The sequence below is a fragment of the Myotis yumanensis genome, unplaced genomic scaffold, assembly GCF_028538775.1.
Source record: "Myotis yumanensis isolate MYYU_CA2020_CCGP unplaced genomic scaffold, mMyoYum1.0.hap1 SCAF_6, whole genome shotgun sequence".
Classification (NCBI taxonomy): Eukaryota; Metazoa; Chordata; class Mammalia; order Chiroptera; family Vespertilionidae; genus Myotis; species Myotis yumanensis.
Genome location: NW_027223757.1, coordinates 86,310,850 through 86,325,248, shown reverse-complemented (window position 1 = coordinate 86,325,248; position 14,399 = coordinate 86,310,850). Strand labels below are relative to the sequence as shown.

The window sequence follows — 14,399 nt, the reverse complement described above, 5'->3', positions numbered from 1 at the left end:
GTCAGGTGGGAGGTCGGGTACAGCAATGGCTCTGCCTCCCGCAGTCAGACCTGGTTGCAGGAGGAGGACTCGGTGGGAAGAGCAGCACTAAGTGCAGAGGAGCCAAGGTGATGCTCAGAGTATTTGAGCCCACCATGCTCCCCGCCTCCCTCACCCCTGTGCCTGGCCCTTCAGGTCTGCGTGATCACACTCCCCTGGAGCCTCAGACTGGGGACAGACCGTGTCCTCCAGGCCGGGAACCTGGGAGAAGGTGATGTCACAAGCAACAGTCATCCAAGAACAGACCTCATCCTCCCACACCAGCCTGTGGACCTCAAGCCCCCACCCTTCTCTCCCTCCCTTCCCTCCCTCTCTGGTCCTCAGGTTCCACCTGTGGGCAAGGCTGAGGTCCCATCATGACTGAAGGTGAGCAAGGTCCTGATGGAAAAGTCCCAAACCAGCCACCTGAGCAGGAGGCAGTGAACTCCCAGTCCAGGGAGAGACGGGAGCAGAGACCGCCTGACACTGGAATCTCACAGAGGGGTCTGGGGTCCCCGTTGGCTGTTGGATTCGATGACCTTTAATGTCACTCTTGAGAAGAGATGAATCTGCGATTCCAAGTCATCCTCCCCCTAATGTGGCAGGACACAGCCTTTCTGCCCACAGGGCCTGGGGTTCCAGGGGCTCAGGGTCCCCCTTCAGGGCCTGTCTCCAGAGGGCCCTGTGGGCGTGAACTTAGGGGAAGCAGGCACCTCGCTCACCGCTCTGTCTGCCTGAGACGCAGTGGGTGGAGGGGTCGCGGTTTCCGGGGAAGGCAGAGGAGCCCCGGGCAGTTCTGATGAAGCTGTGTGGGCCCTGCCAGAGGATGGATTAGAATCAGGAGGCCAAGAAGGAGGAGAGGAGCTGGGGTGGCAGATAGAACTTTCCAGCTGGGCCTGGAGGCCCTGAGGGGACAGTTAAGGAAGGGGCTCTCACGGGGACAGTCATCAGCAGAGGAACTTTCCTAACCGTTAGGATTTCACAGCCAGGTCAGGAAGGAAGTGAGACCAGAGAGGGGGGTGAAGATTGGGTTACTCAGAAGCACTAGGTCCCAGGCCCTCTCCAGTCAGAGAGGAGTGGGCAGGTATCCAGAAACCCCTTGGTCCCCATCTGCCCCGCAGCCCTCAGACTCAAAGCTTCTCTCCTCTGGGTGATAAGGCTTTTCTTCCTTTGCCCCCCCTTCCTCATCTCCTCCGCAGGAAGGGATGGCCCTTGATGGTTTGGGACCATCTCGGCCACAAGAAGTCACCCGTCCCTGGGAGAGCAGCCCTGTGCCTCCCACAGGTGCTCACTGCGAAGTGCCTTCTGCCTTCTGATCCTGGGCTCCTCCTGGGCAGCCGGCTGGGGCGCAGGGCTCAGTTTTTAGTGATGCTGGCATATTCCACAGTCAGAAATGGGTCAGGTGTGGGCCTCAGGCCGGGGCAGGTGTTGATGTAGATGGGGTCCTCGAGGCCGAAGGGGTCCAGGTGGGTAAATGAGGCATAGTGGATGTCCCCAGTGTCCTTGCCAGAGCCTAGCTGCTTGTCGGAGCCCTGGGAATCAAAGACAGACAGATGTCCACTGTATGGATCACAGCTGGGAGTGGACAGGGGCCCCCGGGTGTCCAGAGCTGTGCCGAGGATAGGGACAGGGATAAGGTATGGGACAGGGTGTGGGTCCTGCAGGAACTCTGGGGATGGCAGAAGGCAGCAAGGGCACCGTCACTGAACATGATTAGAATAAGGAAGGTGAAGAACCAAGATGCCGGTGTAGGTAAGCATGGTACTCGCAGCCTCCCACAACCACATCACAATTATAACTAAAATACAGAGCGACCATCATTCAGAACCGCCAGAAAGCTGGGTGTTGGAAGTCCTACAATTAGAGAATAAAGAATAAAGTACACTGAGACTGGTAGGAGGGGCGGAGGTGTGGAACAGGCTGGTTCAACAGACACGCGTAGCGTGTTTTTAATCGGGAGTGATATCTTGGCTGTGGAGGCCTCTTGTGAGAAGCTTCACACCAAACCCTTCAGCTCAGGTTCCCAGTGCCGGGAGGGGAAGTCTCCTGAACTTTGGGCTATAAAAACCAGTGGGGATTGTGGCTGAGTGACGCGGAAGCTGCTGGAGTCCCTCTTAAAGGGCCAGTGCATGAACTTACTTGGACTTGCTCCCTCTGCGCTCCAGTGCTCGGGTAATGGCTTAGGGCAGTGGTCGGCAAACTCAGTAGTCAACAGAGCCAAATATCAACAGTACAATGATTGGAATTTCTTTTGAGAGCCAAATTTTTTAAACTTAAACTATATAGGTAGGTACATTGTTATTAACTTAATTAGAGTACTCCTAAGCTGGCCTTTGCTAAAAACATCCTCAATCTGATTGAGGTCGACCCCTTCCAACTCTCCCATCCACACTGGTCTTGTATACTTGTTTCGTCTATCTCCTTTCGTTCATCCTCTCTATATGTCCAAACCATCTCAACATACCTTTCTCAATCCTCGACACTACATCTTCCTTCATTCCACAACGTTCCCTAAAATTAACTTAATAAACTTTAAAGTTTTAAGTCTTAGTTAAACTGTAGTACGTTGAATAAAACTTGATATCATACTTAATAACTATATTATTTATTGATAAAATAAAATTCCTTACAATTTACCTTACAATATCCATAAAATTAAATCATGACAATGACTGACAAACACTAATGTGAACAATGGCCTTGGAAAGCTTGGGTAAGTCAGGTTTGTATGTTGTTGTTTTTAATTTTAGGCACGACTTCTGCACATGGGCCACGAAGTTTCAATCGCACTGTACATGCATGCCCGCACATGGTATTTTGTGGAAGAGCCACACTCAAGGGACCAAAGAGCCGCATGTGGCTCGCGAGCTGTGGTTTGCCGACCACTGGCTTAGGGGGATCGAGGGACATACAGAGAGGAACTGGATTGTCTGGCATGGGAGCAAGAACTTGGGGGAGGCTTTCTCCAAGATAGGAATGCTCATAAGGTTCATTGTTCCTATGCTGAGACCTCCACGGTCACAGAGCTGACTAGCAACCACATCTGAGTCTCCATCAACCTGGTTCACACTGTTTGCTCCACCCTGGTGATTCCCTGAGACCCTGCCTCATCCAATTTGCCACCCTACTCAAGCTGTTTGCAGCTTCTTTTCCATATGATTGGCCTGTCCTGGCTCAGGCTTTCCTAAAATCTCTCAAACAATCAGCAGTTGGTGTCAACATGCCCCATATTTATCAGTAAGAGGCCCGAGACCAGGCACTAGCAGCAGCCTAGCTTGCTTCACAGCTTGGCCTCTCCTGGCTACTTCCAAGCCCAACACAAGTAGCACCCACCTGCAGATCACTCTATAGTTCCTGACCAGGGGGCAGGAGGCAGTGGCTGATTTCGCACCTCCTGTGAGGCTCCAGAGCCAGTGCACCCAGTGGACAGCTTCAGACCACACCAGATTACAACTCTACACACCCAAGAGTGACACACTAAGGAGCAAACTCAGTGAGCACCAAAGCCCCACTGAAGCAAGTCCTGCTCCACAGGGGTGTCTCCTGCACAGCAGCTCTTCTGCTGTAGCCACAGCGGGCCCTCACAGCCAATTGGCCTGGAAGCCAACTCCTCTCAGTGATGCCAACAGCAATCAAAGCTCAACTACAACAAGACTATGCATACAGCCCACACAGGGGTGCACCTAGAGTGCCTAGCTCAGATGACTGGGGAGGCTGAGCCACTGGGCCCTACAGGACACCTACTTCACAAGGCCACTCTACCAATTCCAAGAGACATAGTAGCTCTACCTAATACATAGGACAAACACAGAGAAGCTGCCAAAATGCAGAAACAAAGAAACATGTCACAAATAAAAGAACAAAAATCTCCAGAAACAAACAAACAAACACTAAATGAAATGGAAGCAAACAAACTACTAGATACAGAGTTCAAAACAATGGTTATAAAGATGCTCAAGGATCTTAATGAGAGCTTCAAGAAACTTGATAATTTCAAGAATCTAAATGAGAATTTCAAGAACCTTAGTGAGAACATAAAAAAAAAAAAAATGAAAAAGGACCACTCAGAAATTAAGCCTACACTAACTGAAATAAATAATAATTTACAGGAATTCAACAATACAGTAGAGGACACTGAGAATCAAATCAGTGACTTGGAATATCAGGAAGCAAAAAAATACCCAGTCAGACGAGCAAAAAGAAAAAAGAACCCAAAAATATGAAGATAGTATAAGGAGCCTTTGGGACAACTTCAGCATACCAATGTTCTCATTATGGTGAATGCCAGAAGGAGAAGAGAGAGAGCAAGCTATTGAAAAATTGTCTGAAGAAATAATGACAAAAAACTTCCCCTATCTGGTGAAATAAATAGTCTTGCAAGTCCAGGAAGTGCCAAGAGTCCCAAACAAGAGGAACCCAAAAGAGGCCCACACCAAGATACGTCATAATTAAAATGTAAAGATTAAAGACAAAGAGAGAATTCTAAAAGCAGACAGTTACCTACAAGGGAGTGTCCATTTGACTGTCAGCTTATTTCTCAACAGAAACTTTGCAGACAAGAAAAATTCAAAGTGATGAATAGTAAGGACTTACAATCAAGATTACTCTACCCAGCAAAGCTGTCATTTAGAATTGAGGGTCAGGTAAAGAGCTTCACAGACAAGAAAAAGCTAAAGGAATTCATCACCAACAAACCAGTATTACATGAATTGTGAATGGGTATTCTTTAAGAAGAGGAGGAGAAGGAAGAGGAGGAGAAGGAAGAAGAAGAAGAAATATGAACAAAAATGGTAATAACTACATACCTGTCAACAACTGAATCTAAAAATCAAAACAAACAAGTAATCTAATAAACAAAATAAACTGAGGAATAAGATAGAACCAGAGCCATGAAACATGGAATAGTCTGACAAATCTCAGAGGGAAGCGGGTGGGTGTGGGGAGAGATTAACCAAAAAATTTACATGCAGATATTATTTACCTATGGACACAGACAATAGGGTGGCAAAGGCCTGGGGCAGGGTGGGAACAGGTGGAGGGGGGCAATGGGTGGAAAAGGGGGGACATCTGTAGTACTCTCAACAATATAGATATAAAAGAAAAAAGAAAAGAAAAGAAGAGAAAAAAGAAAAGAAAAGAAAGAAATAAGGAAGGCTACACAGAGTGCAGTCCAGTCAGAGGGCCAGCAGCGCCATCTCAGTCTCCACCCAGATCTATTAACCCAAAGTCTCCGGGGGTGGGACCCAGAGTGGCTGAGCCACTGGCCATCATGACCCAGCAGATAAGTTGGCATTAAAAGCTGTCTCCCACAGAGGGAAGCTTGGTCAGTCAGCTTCTCCCCCCTCTCTGAGGAGTTTGAATTGGGAAATTTGGGGAAAGAACATGCATAGACAAGGCATTAGGGGCATGACCAGTCACAAGTGAGTCCAGAAACTGTAAGTAAACAGAAGCCAGGAAGTTGGAAGAAGAAAAAGAAAAAAAAAGGAGGAGGAGGAGGAGGCGGAGGAGGAGGAAGAGGAAGAGAAGGAGTGGCAGCAGCTCAGCCGGTGTGGCTCAGTGGTTGAACGTCAACCCATGAACCAAGAGGTCACCAGTTCTATTCCTGGTCAGGGCACATGCCCGGGTTGTGGGCTCGATCCCCAGTAGAGGGCGTGCAGGAGGCAGCCGATAGATGTTTTTCTCTCGTCGATGTTTCTATCTCTCTATCCTTCTCCCTTCCTCTCTCTCTAAGATCAATAAAAATTAAAAAAGAACAATAATGTAAACAAAGATACCCAGGAAAGCTGAGAGTCCCTCTGACGTGCGGGGAGATCCGTCCGATGCACAGTCTCATCCTCATGGGGGGAAATGCCATGGATGTGATGGGCTTTGCCCTCACCTGTGAAAAAACAGGTTTAAAGGAGAGACCTCTCTCTACCTCTCTCCTGGCAATTCGGGTGACGCTGGAGGACCTGGCTGGGTAGAAGGGACCCTGCCTGATGGGCGAGAGCCTGGGCTTGGCTGGGAAGTGCCATCCTGCGGGAGGTCCCGGGCGGCCAGCACAGATCAGTGCCAGAAAGCAGACGTTAGTGCTAAACTAGGGAGCAAGTCCGATTGGCTGTCTGCGTCTAATTTGCATCAAACCAGTAAACTTGATCAATTCTAGGTCCACAGACACGTCACTGGGTATGTGGTTACTAAACACAGCGCGAATGTGCTGAACAAACCAACAAAAAGCAAGGTAGGAATCATCAAAGGGCACGGGGACAATCTTCTTGCACAAAATGCTGTAGATTTTACACGTGCTCAGTGCTGAAACTTAGAACTTGGAGATTAAAAAGCGCTCCAAGTGCTTTTAGGAAGGCGATGTTTAAATGTGATAGCAACGATGAAAAACACAATGCCACAAACCAGAAAGGCCTTCAGATCAATTTGTTTTAAAATCCTGAACTACAAAATGATGATAAAATATCTGGTCTCAAATGGACACTAGAATACCCAGCGGTAGGCAAGTTGGCACTGGCTTCTCAGCCTGTTTCCTCGTTGGTAACGGGGCATGAGCCTGTCTCCCGGCTCGCGGGCACCTCACATGGGCGAGCACTGGGCGGTGTGCTCAGCCCCAGCGGGTTTACCTGCCCTGGCTCGTCGCCGTTGCCAGAAGTACAGGATCACCAGGAGGGCCAGCACCAGCAGCAGCAGGAGCACCACCATCACGCTGAGGATGACATTCCCGTGGCCTGGGGGGCTTGGGAACAAGGAGCAGCCAGGTGAGGCGAGAAGGCGCCAGGCTTCTGTGGGGAAATCATCCCTCCCCAAGCCTGTGGTCTGGATGCTCCTGCTGAGCTGGCCAGGAGACAGCCCCAGGCCAAGGTCGCTTCTGGGCGTGTTTCCTTCCCCCTCTGTAAGCAGGTTTGCTCTGACTGCGTGCTGTCCCCTATCTGGCCTTCAAGGCCCCTGTTTTGGGATCTGTGCTCACCTCTCCGGCATCTTCCCTTAACTGCTCTTGGTCCCAGTCCCTCACCCTCAGCCCTTGGCTGAGAGATGCAGTCAGATCTCGGAGAATACGGGTGTCCTTTGACAAAGAGCTCTGTACACAATAAATACATTCTCATAGGCCCTGTCTTCAGTCAAAGAAAGAAAAGGTAGACTTTCTCACAACACAGCAGGCTCCTAGCAAAGGTGCCTGGTGTGTCAGGTGTCGTGGGGGGAGGCAGCAGCTCTGGGGACACCGACTACTCAGCTACACTGACCAGCACCCTTAGTGTCTGGTGCAATGCCTTGGAGAAGAAACTGGAGTTTGCAGGGGCTCAGGATTTGCATGACAGAGGGTGGAGAGAGGGTGGGCGGACAGAGGTGGGAAGAAAACCAGCCCTCAGGCCAGTTTCAGGGCCTGGGGGCCTGGGAACTATGGGGCGGAGGTAGAGGAGTCGGGCCGTGGGCTGTGGTCACTGCGATGAGCCTTTGCCTGAACGCTGTGACTCCCCTGAAAGGAGGAGATGGGCTGGAGCAGGGTAGAGGGAAAAGGAACAGGCCCGGCACTGGGTCCTTTGTGACCCCGGAGGCTAACTTGCCAATGTCTGGAGACATTTTCGGTTGCCTGGGTACCTGGTACAGTGGGTACCTGGGGGAGGTGTGTGCTATTAGTGGCTAGTGGGTAGAGGCCAGGGATGCACACGACAGCCCCTCCCAACAAAGAATTGTCTGGCCCCAAATGTCAATAGTGGCAAAGGTAGCAAACCCTGTCCTAAGGTGGGAAAGTTACTGACTCCATTTTGCAGGTGAGAAAACTGAGGCTTGAAGAGGTAAAGTGACCTGAAAAGGGCCCCATTTCATCCCCCTGAGAGCCAGGTGTCCATGGGAACGTGTAGTTGGAGGTATCTGGCACGGCTGGCAATGGATGGGAGGGAATGGAGGTGTAAGAGGACAGGGAGGGGGGACAGTACCTGTCAATGACAGGGCTGATGGCTAAGGTCCCGGCTGTGGTCCCGGTGGTCGTGGTGGTCCTGGTAGTAGGGGTGGTGGGTGAGGTTGAAGCTGTGAGAGACGACAGTGAGGGGAGCACTCCTCTCTGTTTGCCCCACACTCCAGGGCTCGGCCTTCCAGCCCCAGCCCTGGGCGGGAGGAGCCCACGCATAGCCTGGACCAAGTGAGGCCTGAGAAGCACCGCATGCCCTGCGAAGGCATGGAGGGGGGCAGTGCCCTCAGGGAAGCAGCTGTAGAGGAGACATCATGCTGTCGCTTGTATGCTGGCTGTATTCTATGGTCTCCTCTGTTTCCATTGTTTTTTAGCGTGTCGTGCATGTTCAACCTGTAATACCGCCCTCCTACCCTTCAAACCCTTTTGCCTCCTCTGGATAAATTCCTGCTCACCCAACCAGGCCCCTGAAGTGTCACCTCCTCTGGGGAGTCCTACAGGCAAGTCCATACTCCTGGCCTCACCAGCAACCTGGCCCCCTCTCTCCTCTGGGCCTCCATCCAACATGCCTCCATTATGCCACCCACCACCCTGCATCAGAACCTTTTATTTATATGTCTCAGGGTCCCCATTCCCCTTCCAGGGCCTAGCTCCGTGCCCTGCATGCAGTGGGCAATGAGCCCAGGCTTAGGCAGACAATGACCGAGCAGCTGATGTGTGTGCGCCAGGCCCCCAGCTGACCGAACAACTGGGCAGGCTTGGCAGCCGGGCGGGGGTCTTCGAAGGTACTGTTTAACCCTTGACCATCACAGGGAAATGCAGGGGGGCTGTGCACCTCTGAAGCTTTCAGGAGGCATATGGGGAAGGGACTCAAGGTTAGGAGCCTCAAGCCTCCCAAGCTGAGGCTGAAGATCACTCATGTATCAGAGGCGGGTGCAGGGTGAGACCCAGGCCCTCTGAGCCCTTGGCCCCTGCAGCTTCCAGCCTCACCCCGAATCCCACATCTGCTCACTGTGTGTGTCCCCTGCCTGTCCGCCATCCCTGAGCCCTCACAGTGACCTGTGACCCGCCTCAAGCACAGCCCTTGGAGAGAATCCTGAGATTAGGGTCAGGGGGAGGGGTGCCCGGAATGGACCCATAAGCCAGGCTTGCGCAAGCCTGAGGCAGCTTGGTGATCGGTAGGAGTCAGCGGGGAGCCCTGTGAGCAACAACAAGTGTTTGGAGAAGTGTGTGCGCTGGGGAAGGGAGAACCGAACTAAGATGGCAGTCTGAGTTCTGGCGCTGGTTCTGCCTGTAACCAGAGGTGACCTCGGGAAGGGGCTCGGGGTTCAGCCACGGGGGCTGGGGGACCTGACTAGGTCCTTTCCAGCATCAGCTTCCTGTGGTTCAGGGAACCTGAGAAGCACACACAGAGGGAAGGACTCACCCCGAGATACCACCAGACGGATGGCTCTGAGAATGTTGATCCTGGAAGATTCATAGAGTCCACACCAATACAAGCCTGAGTCCGTCACTCTGAGCGCAGTCATGGTGACGGTGAAGTACCCCTGTCGGGGGTTATCCCTGATGACGTATCGTGGGTTTCCAGGCTCCAGGCCAAGCCTGGGTTTGGTGACTAATATGGTACAAATATCTGCTGATGTTGCCCTGCACCAGGTTTTCGTCCTTACACCTCTCTGGACTGGATAATTGCACCTTACGAAGACTTCCTGACCTTCCAGTTTCTGCAGCGTGTCTGGCTGCTGTTCCCAGGAGCCTGAGAATAAACCCTCAGGTCAGGGAGCCCCACTGCCTGCCTCAGAGCTGAGAGGGGCCCCCTCCTCAGGAAGTTCCTCTGCTCCACTCAGTGTCCCCCCCCACCTCCCCCACCCCCGCCGCCGCCCCTCCCGCCTCTACCCTCCTCCCCACGCCCCTCAGGCCACCTCACTAGCATCCCTCCTCCTCTTCCACTCCTCTGCCCTCACCTGAGGCCAGGAGCACCAGGACAAGGGGCAGCAGGTGCGGGGCCTTCCAGGCCATGGCCTTCTGTCTAAGCTGGAGTGGCAGCGGCTGCCCTGAGGAGAGGGCGCCAGAGCTGGCAGGGTCAGCAGCCGCCCAGCCTGTCTGGGAAGAAGAGCTGAGGAAGGCAAAGACTGCAGGGGGGGAGGGGGCAGGGAGGAGGGAGACCTGGGCCTATGCAGGACTTGCCCCTGTCCTGCTGCCTCTGGGCCTGGCTGGGGGCTTCTGGGCCAGCCCTGACTACTGCTCCCTCCCCTGGGGTGGGTGTGGGGAAATGGGTGAAAGCCCCAGAGGAAACTATGGTGAAATAAGAAACCATTCCTCCTCCCTAGTACTCTCTGTCCCACCACTTCCTTCTTCGCCTCAATGTTCTCCTTGCCACAAAGAAAAGCAGGGCTGAGGGGAGTGATGGAGGCAGGGGACCCTCTGGAGGCCCCAGTGCTCAGAGGCCTCCTGCCCAGGCTGCTGGGAATTGGGGTGTCCTGTGGGGACTGGAGGGGCAGGAGGAGGTGGGGAGTCATTTCCAGGGGAGGAGGTGCAGGGCAGGTCCCTGGCAAGGGTGGGAGAGCAAAGCAGACCTGGGGGGGGGGGGAGGCAGGAGATGGGTTCGGGAGGAGAGGAGGAGGGGGCAGAAAGGGGGTCTCTGCCCTCTGTGTCCTCAACTCCCAGCTGCCGCTATCATCACTCCTTAAGCCTTTGCTGAAAGACCATACTAACCAAGCGCTTTTAGAAAATAATTTGTACTTTACATCTCTGTGACTAACAGGGCACCTCACCAATAATATAGCAATAACTAGGTGTGGTGCCAGGGGGGCACTGAAATGCTGGGGTACCACTTTGTAAAGTATGTGACTGTCCCCCTCTATGCTATACACCTGAAAGCAACACAAAATCACACGGAATGCAAACTGTAACTGAAAAATAAAAATTGTAATATATAAAAACCCTGGGTCCATCACAACCGGAGGCTCCACCAACCAGAAGTCAGTCCTGCAGTCAGCCTGGGTTGCCATGGCGACCCAGCACTGACTGCTGAGGGGGCTGCTAATCAGGCCTGGAGAGAGGCCTGGAGAGAGAAACAGGGTCTGATCTGTAGCCTTTGTGGCAGCTGTTGATCAGCACTTGCCTCTCTCTTTCTCTCCCAGCAGGGCCAGCAGCTGCGCCTCCATTTCTCTGAAAGCCTCCACTGGGGCTGCTGATCAGCCCCGCCTTTCTGATCAGGCCCCATTGATAGGCCCAAAGATGCTGACTGCATAGAAACTGACCAATTAGAACCAAATCTGGGTGAACTGTGAGGAGCCAATGGCTGCCAGGAGGCAGAGTTTTTGATGCTGACTGGCTCTTCCCTCCCCTCTGCCCTCACCAGAGGCCAGGAACACTAGCAGGACAAGGTGCAGCCCCCACCTGCTCTCCCCTGCCGGCCTGATCTCCTCCCCAAATGTTTAACCCTTGACCCATTAGCCAGTAATAGCACACACCTCCCCCAGGTACCCATTGTACCTGCAGGGGAGGGCAGTTGGGGGTGAGATCAGGACGGCAAGGGAGGGCAGTTAGGGGCAATCATACAAGTAGGCAGAGATTGAAATTGACCAATCAGAACCAAATTGGCCAGCAGAGGAGGGCAGTTGGGGGCCAGATCGGGCCTGCAGGGGAAGGCAGTTGGGGGCCAGATCGGGCCTGCAGGGGAAGGCAGTTGGGGGTGAGATCAGGCTGGCAGAGGCAGTTGGAGGCCAGATCAGGCCAGCAGGAAAAGGCATTAGGGGCAATCAGGCAGGTAGGCAGAGGCAGTTAAGGGCAATCAAGCAGGTAGGAAGAGAGGTTAGGGGCAATCAGGCAGACAGGCAGAGGCAGTTAGGTGCAATCAGGCAGGTAGGCAAGTGAGTGGTTAGGAGCCAGCGATCCCAGATTGCAAGAGAGATGTCCGACTGCCAGTTTAGGGACCGGGCCTAAACTGAAAGTCAGACATCCCCCAAGGGGTCCCCGATTCCAAAGGGTGCAGAGTGGGCTGAGGGAACCCCCTCCTCCCTGCACAAATTTCATGCACCAGGCCACTAGTTAAAATATAAAAGAAAAGAATCTGTCATTAGAGGAGCAACAGGGAAACAATGTTCATGGCTGCTTATAGTCACTAGACAGACAACCAGGTCAGAGAGCATTGCACACACGTAGTGTGGCCGGTGGGGCTGGCAGGGGCAGACTCCGGAGGCAGAGACTGGCGGGGGGGGGGGGGGGGGGAGGGGGGGCGGAGCACAGTGCTGGGATCAGGCTGGGAGGCAAGGGCGGGAGCAGCCCTCGGCCACCAGGAAGCTCTGGCCACCCTCTGAGGACAGGCTGCCCCTCGGGACCTTAGTCCCCTGCTTCCCATTCAAGGGCATGGGCTGCCCTGGGAGGGGTCACCTGGGAGAGCCTTCCACCCTCCCTGCTCCCAGCACTGGGGCGAGTCCATCAGCCCTGCAGGAGGGGGGGCGGCTAACCACCCACCGACTGCCTGACCCAGAGGGAAGCCATGGTGCGCAGCAGTTGTAAGAGCTGGGAGCCTCGAGCTTGCCCGCCGACTCCTCAGTTCAATCATCTGAACATACCAGGGGTGCCGGGGCTTCCTTGTCCATCCTTCCCCTGGCCACCACAGTCACCCCCGCAGGGTACCCTGTCTCAGCCCCTGGCTCAGGAAGCTCGGTTCTTACCACCTTAGGCAGCCGCGGCCTTGGGCTGCCTGAGACCCGCCCCTGCCTGCACCCCTGCCCTGGGTCTGCTGGGACCTGGACCTCTGGAGCTCGGGGACAAGGGTGGGAGATGGAAACGGAAGTGAGATGCTGGGACGTGGGGGAGGATGGCCCAGAGGCCTGGAGCTCCAATGAGGCCACCAGGCCCCTGGCAGCTGGGGACCCAGAGCCGGGTGTGAACCTCCTCTAGGTGCTGGGTCCTTCCTTGCCACGGGGTCCTGTGGGAGCAGGCTCTATGGATGGGCAGTGTGTGGGGGTCTACCTGGCCTAGGAGCCCTTGAGCCTAGGCAAGCAGGGATGGTGGCCACCCTGCCTGACAGTAGGGCACACCCTGGCCTCTGCCTGGTTCCTGCACCCGCCACCTGGGGACCATGTCCCCCTCTGCCCTCCCTTTCCTTTTACAATCCAGGACAATACAGAGAAATGGGGTCCAGAAGTCTTTGAAAACATAGAATATGACACACAATAGTATAACTTAAAAAGAACTTGAGGGCCAGCAACCACAACGCACGTGCTCAGTTGCACAAAGTTCGTGTTGTTTCGTTTTATTCTGAAAAGGCTTGAGGTAGGAATGAGTGTCCCCTTCACAGGAGAGGAAAACTGAGGCCCGGGAGTGTTAGTGACTTGCACAGGGTCACACAGGACAGGTGGCAGCCCTGGTCCCTGGTCCCGGTCCTGAGCCCTATGCAGCGCTCTCCACGGGACAGCCTGCCCTCCAAGGAGACAGGGCAGTCTGGCTGCTGTCAGGGTCCATGGAGGGGAGCTGCTGGGGACCCGTTTTCCCCAGGGGAGTTCAACTCCCTCCAAGTTGCATAGCAGCTGGTAGCCACACCTTCCTGGTGGGGACGACAGATGTCAGAGTGTGTGTGTGTGTGTGTGTGTGTGTGTGTGTACACCAGGCCAGTCAGTTCAAGTTGAGTCTCCCATCTGGCACCCTCTCCTGGACACAGGGAAGAGGTGCCTTTTCCCGATGGTCCCATAGGATTACCCCAGTCCCCCTTCTCTCCCCATATCCATCTTGGAGTGGCCCCACTAAGGCCCTGGCTGTGTAGGTCTCCTGACCATGACCTTTGCTCTCCCCTCTGGTAGGTCCTGTTCCAGGGCCTAGTAGAGATGCCATGTCTAGACCCACGTGTTCTTCAGTCCCTCCAGGCTGCAGACCCCTCTTCAGGGAAGAAATGCAGCCCGGATTCTCCAGCCTTCCCTGCAGGAGGGGCCAGGTCAGAGCCAGTAGCCTGTGAAGCAGGGGCACTTGCCGTCTGCCACCTGCCAGCCAGACCCTCCTGGGACATGGCAGGCCACTGGGCCAGGCTCCTGGGCTGCATCTGCCCCATTGGCCCCGCCCACCCCCACCAGGCAGTCCTGGGCTGTGGGAGCTCTGATCTGTCTCCCTGTGTCACAGTGGCACCTCTCTTCCCAGGGAGGACACCCTGGGAGGGAGGGTGTGGGGGGTGGCAATCCCCCCTCACTGAGCTGTGCCCCCCTTCAGGGGACTCTGAAGGGCCTTCAGTTCCCTCCAAGAGCTCTGACCTGGAGCCCAGGTGGGACTGGTGATACAGTCCTGACTTCAGCCTCTGCACCCCAGTCTGGGTTCAGGCTGGTCCTTCCGCTGAGGGGGGCTGTCAGTTCCCCAACACACCTGTCCCAGGAGGGATGGCCAGCAGGTGGCAGCAGTGAGAGGGTGGGCTCTGTTGGCTCCCAGGACTTGAGGGACCAGCAGCCTGGCCAGGGCACATGGAAGGTCAGTCGGAAGGTACATGGCCACA

General features: G+C 54.4%; 1 protein-coding gene across 1 annotated transcript; it reads right to left on the bottom strand.

The window, feature by feature from the left end:
* Window positions 1-364: 364 nt before the first annotated feature.
* Window positions 365-9,931, bottom strand: LOC139012929 (CMRF35-like molecule 1). The gene is made up of 7 exons (XM_070419127.1): window positions 9,877-9,931; window positions 9,613-9,668; window positions 9,339-9,459; window positions 7,941-8,031; window positions 6,630-6,742; window positions 5,793-5,896; window positions 365-1,550 (listed from the first exon to the last, which is right to left on the bottom strand). The coding sequence occupies exons 1-7, from the start codon at window positions 9,929-9,931 to the stop codon at window positions 1,374-1,376; spliced, it is 717 nt and encodes a 238-aa protein (XP_070275228.1). The 3' UTR covers window positions 365-1,373.
* Window positions 9,932-14,399: the final 4,468 nt, after the last annotated feature.

Excerpts from the sequence above, each read along its gene's own strand:
- LOC139012929 (XM_070419127.1), bottom strand. The coding sequence starts at position 9,931 with ATGGCCTGGAAGGCCCCGCACCTGCTGCCCCTTGTCCTGGTGCTCCTG. Across the intron at positions 8,032-9,338 it reads CCGTCTGGTGGTATCTCGGG|CTTCAACCTCACCCACCACC; the intron begins GTGAGTCCTTCC and ends CGTCTCTCACAG. Across the intron at positions 6,743-7,940 it reads ATCAGCCCTGTCATTGACAG|CCCCCCAGGCCACGGGAATG; the intron begins GTACTGTCCCCC and ends CTTGTTCCCAAG.